The 2,439-nt window shown below is 46.5% G+C and overlaps 1 protein-coding gene across 1 annotated transcript; it reads left to right on the top strand.

Moving 5' to 3' along the window:
- Positions 1 to 346: 346 nt before the first annotated feature.
- On the top strand, positions 347 to 1,411 carry CX3CR1 (chemokine (C-X3-C motif) receptor 1). Its single transcript, XM_010147967.1, has one exon. The coding sequence runs from the start codon at positions 347 to 349 to the stop codon at positions 1,409 to 1,411; it is 1,065 nt and encodes a 354-aa protein (XP_010146269.1).
- The last annotated feature ends 1,028 nt before the right edge of the window (positions 1,412 to 2,439 follow it).

The following is a 2,439-nucleotide window of genomic DNA, read 5'->3' as shown; positions in this document are numbered from 1 at the left end:
CTGCTCCCCACTCTCTGGGTGCCGCCTCCAAGCTAACAAGCCCTGGCTCCAACCCCATTGCCTTGCAGCCAAGGCGGGAGCAGTCACAAGATGCTGTGGTGCTCGAGGAAGTAGTTTCTCTTCTTTGGATCATAGGATGATTTTTAAAATCCTCATCAAAGGTATGCTTGCTCCCAAGGAGCACCTCTGCAGTAATACAGCTCTCACTAACCCAAACAGTGACAAAATCCCAAAGCGTGCGTGTTGGTGAGGTCTCTCAGTATTTTGCCATAGCAGGTACTGGATCTCTCTCGCTAACGTTACTCTTTTTTCCCTTTTCATGTTGCCTCTAGCCAGACAATTCAGCATGACGGAAGCGTTCACAGAGACGACAGCTGAATACCTTTATGACGAACAAGCTTTTCCCTGCAATAAGGCTGACATCAAAGAATTTGGGAAAATATTTCTGCCGATATTTTACATTGCCGTGTTTGCTCTTGGCCTCACAGGGAATCTAATGGTGGGGTTTGCCATTGTGAAAGAAGGAAGTAAAAAAAGCATCACTGACATCTATCTCCTGAACTTGGCTGTCTCAGACCTTCTCTTTGTGATCTCCCTCCCCTTCTGGGCTTCCAACACGGTGCGTGGATGGACCCTCGGGACTATTCCATGCACAGCTGTTTCCTCGCTGTATTACATTGGTTTCTTTGGGGGCATGTTCTTTATCACTGTTATCAGTATCGATAGATACTTGGCCATTGTCCGGGCAACATACTCTCTGAAATCCAGAACAGTGAAACATGGCTTTCTTATAACCTGCGGAGTGTGGGCAATAGCGGTTTTAGTTTCAGTGCCACACTTTGCGTTCTCCCAGCTGGTAGAAAACGACTGCACTTCGGTCTTCCCCCAGGAGCTGGAGAACATCTGGCCAGTGTTCTGCAATGTGGAGCTGAACACCGTCGGCTTTTTCATCCCCATCTGTATCATATGCTATTGCTACTGTGGGATCATCAAAACCCTGCTGTCCTGCAAAAATCAGAAAAAAAAACGAGCCGTAAAACTGATCTTGGTTGTGGTGGTTGTGTTTTTTCTGTTTTGGTCGCCCTACAATGTACTGATTTTTCTAGAGACTTTAAAGCACTATGAGTTATTCACAAGTTGCAACGAAATTAAGTCGTTGGACTACGCGATGCACCTGACCGAAACTATTGCATTCAGTCACTGTTGTCTCAATCCTCTTATCTATGCCTTTGCTGGGGAAAAATTCAGGAAATACCTTTATCACGTCTGCTTAAAGTACTGCCCATTCCTGTGTTTCTGTGGTCCTTGCAGTCGCTACCAGGTCACCCACTCAGCTAGCTACACGGAAAGCGTTGTGAACAGCAACATAACCCTGAACACCAGTGACCAGGATGGCTCTGTCTTTGTCTAAAAGGCTCTGTGAAGAAGAAAAGTATGTAAATATATGTTAACAAAGGAGAATACTTTTTTTTTATAGCAAAGGGGTATATTTTTGATGCTATATAACCACATGGAAGTGATTTGGGAGTTATTCATTGCAACATTTAACCTACACTTTCATACCTAATAAAATCCTACTGTTAAAAATAAAGTGTTATTTCTGAACATGTGTTTAGTGCCAGCAAGGCACACGGTGTTTATACAATGCCATGATCTGAGCAAGGGCTGTCCTTAAGGATTTGGGACCTGACCTGGGGCTGATCCAAATCCGTAGGGCTATCTCCTGATTTCCATGGGCTGAGCCAAAGGCCAGAGTCTGGTGGAGCCCTTCACTCAGCACAACCCCACACGCCCTGCCGAGCGAGGGGCTGCCACCTTGATCAACGGACATCAGTACACGCTGGGACAACGGGATCTCGGGGTATGGGTTTGGGCATCCTTCTGCTTGGTCCAAATACGTCACGCTCAAGCTGTGAATCGCCCATGCTGCCCATGCTGCATACCACAACCTTCCTCAACCTTTGTGGCCTCCCTCACCACAGCTGTTTTCCCCAGGGAAAGCTGCAGTTGTACCCAGATTTATTGTGTCCCGGAGGACACATTTAGCATGCGCACTCCACAGCTTCCAAATCTCCTTTTTACTCTTGCCATGACGAGGGACTGGGGGTGGACAATGTCAATCAGACAACTGAGACTCCTTCCCCCGGGGGCTTCCCTGGGAAGCTCCCACTGTCATCTGCTGCAAGAGCAAAGGAGATTTTTGTTGGCACTGTAGACTGGCCTTAGGTGAATAGAAAAAGGACTGTTGCCATCTAGGAAGCTGAGATCACCTTACAAGGAAAAATCAAAGACCAATCTCACAAAACGAGTCCATGCCAGTGGGACCCTATTTCTATACAGTGATGGAACTGGCATTATGTCAAATCTCAAGAAATGCTCTCAATTTCCAAGTAACATAAAAGAGTTGCTCTAGAGTATCAGTTGGAGGAGTAGGCCCTT

This window comes from Eurypyga helias, unplaced genomic scaffold (genome assembly GCF_000690775.1).
Source record: "Eurypyga helias isolate BGI_N326 unplaced genomic scaffold, ASM69077v1 scaffold48792, whole genome shotgun sequence".
In the NCBI taxonomy this organism is placed as follows: Eukaryota; Metazoa; Chordata; class Aves; order Eurypygiformes; family Eurypygidae; genus Eurypyga; species Eurypyga helias.
Note: the sequence above shows the minus strand (reverse complement) of the source record. Positions and strands in the feature narration are given on the sequence as shown.